This window comes from Bison bison, unplaced genomic scaffold, assembly GCF_000754665.1.
Source record: "Bison bison bison isolate TAMUID 2011002044 unplaced genomic scaffold, Bison_UMD1.0 scf7180017861717, whole genome shotgun sequence".
Taxonomy (NCBI): Eukaryota; Metazoa; Chordata; class Mammalia; order Artiodactyla; family Bovidae; genus Bison; species Bison bison.
In genome coordinates this window covers 11,148-12,903 of record NW_011492289.1, presented here as the reverse complement: position 1 = coordinate 12,903, position 1,756 = coordinate 11,148, and the positions used below count along the sequence as shown (strand labels likewise).

The following is a 1,756-nucleotide window of genomic DNA, read 5'->3' as shown; positions in this document are numbered from 1 at the left end:
GCCCAGCACCTGACCCCTGACCCCAGGATGACCTGCCCACAGGAAAGACCAGTGTGAGACGCGGACCTTACTGCTGCGCCCCGCCGGCCCCCCAGGCTGCTACAGCTACACCAGCCCTCGTGAGTGTGGCCAGGAGCGACACTTGGTGGCCGGGACTCGCCAACACCCTGCCTGGCAGTACAGGGGAGGGTGAGGGGGTGGCTGCCCCACCAGGGTCGGCCTGGGCCTGCCCAGCAGCCCCCCATGAAGGGCTCTCTCCAGCTGTCTGTGCCCCACGCTCCCCTCGCTCCTCTGGCAGCTCTGCACCCCAGGACTCCTGCCCTCCTGCCCATCCCTGCCTGGGATGACCTCCCCTGGCCGTCTCTCCTCCTCCCCAGAGGGCTGTGGCTGCGGGGTCTGTGGCTGTCCCATGCAGCCCTGATTTTCTGAGGCCTTCTGGTTTGGGGACACTGGGCCCTGTGGGGCTGTCTCCCGGGTTTCCAGACTGGAGCAGCACCCACGAGGTGTCAGTGGCAGAGACAGACTACGAGACCTACGCCCTGCTCTACACAGAGGGTGTCCGAGGCCCGGGGCAGGACTTCCGCATGGCCACGCTCTACAGTACGTGTCCCCACGCCGCACCCTCCACCGGGCCTGGGGCTCCGCCCGCGGGGGTGTCTGGGGGTGCCCCGGGCTTGGGAGCAGGGGCAGAACGGGGATCCTCCAGACAAACGGAGGCCGAAGGCTGCTCCCCACTGCCCAGGCCGCTCCCAGAACCCCCGAGCCGAGGTCAAGGAAGACTTCACCGCCTTTGCCAAGAGCCTGGGCTTCACAGAGGAAGGCATTGTGTTCCTGCCGAAGACTGGTGAGCGCACTGATCTGAAGGGAGGGGATTAAGGTTAGATTAGAGGCAGACAGACTGTCTCCTGATCTGGGGGAGGCCGAGGGGTGCAGTCCGTCCGGCCAGACTGCCCACTGACCGGTGCTCGGCCTCCGGAGCGGGGGCGGTTTGGCCTCACACCAAGACCTTGGTCTGCAGCCCCTGGGCCAGGCCCAGCAAGATGCTCCTCAGGAAACACCGCCTCCCTGGATTCATCACATGCCCACCGTGTGCCAGGCCCTGGGTCGGCCCCGGGGATGCAAAGGTCCCAGCCTGGGAGGGGTGCGGGGCAGGCCCTAGAAACGGGGCCTGTGGACGGGTGTCTGCGTCGGGACACAGGGACAGCCACATGGGGCTCAGCACAGGCTCCCTGAAGCGCGCATGGCCTCCTTGCCAAGGCAGCCGGCTCTGGGCCCCGGGGGCACCGGATCTTCCTTCCGGAGGGGTAGACAGAGCCTGGGGGAGGGGAGGGAGTGATGGGGGTGACAGTCAGCAGTTTAGGGGTCAACGAGATGCTCTCCACGCCCGCACCAGGGGGTGGGCGGGGCGGGCCTGGGGCACTGACCACGGGCCTGGGCTTCTTTCTTGGCAGACAAGTGCATGGAGGAGCACCCATAGGTGAGTGGGGGGCTGGGGGCCACCTTCACCCAGCAGCCCCCTCACTCGTTCATTCAACACACGCTCACCGACAGCCTCCCTTCTGCCATGAGGGCTGGCCTCCGGCTGACAAGGGCTGCTTCACGGAGGGGCCTCCGCTGGGGTTCAGCAAGGTCACTGGGAGCGGGCGGAGCGGGCGGCCAGGACAGGACTGGGGTGGGAAGACCAGGGGACGGCAGGGGAGGCCGGTGCCCTTTGCTGAGAGGCCTCAGTGGAAGGGCCCTCGCGACCTGAGACTGG

The 1,756-nt window shown here is 67.5% G+C and overlaps 1 protein-coding gene across 1 annotated transcript in view; it reads left to right on the top strand.

Moving 5' to 3' along the window:
* Window positions 1–1,483, top strand: part of PTGDS (prostaglandin D2 synthase 21kDa (brain)) — a 2,801-nt gene extending 1,318 nt beyond the window's left edge. The window contains exons 3-6 of the mRNA XM_010832610.1: window positions 32–119; window positions 484–600; window positions 743–844; window positions 1,452–1,483. Coding sequence (XP_010830912.1) covers window positions 32–119; window positions 484–600; window positions 743–844; window positions 1,452–1,477 — 333 coding nt within the window. The 3' untranslated portion in view covers window positions 1,478–1,483. The remainder of the gene's footprint in view (window positions 1–31; window positions 120–483; window positions 601–742; window positions 845–1,451) is intronic.
* The last annotated feature ends 273 nt before the right edge of the window (window positions 1,484–1,756 follow it).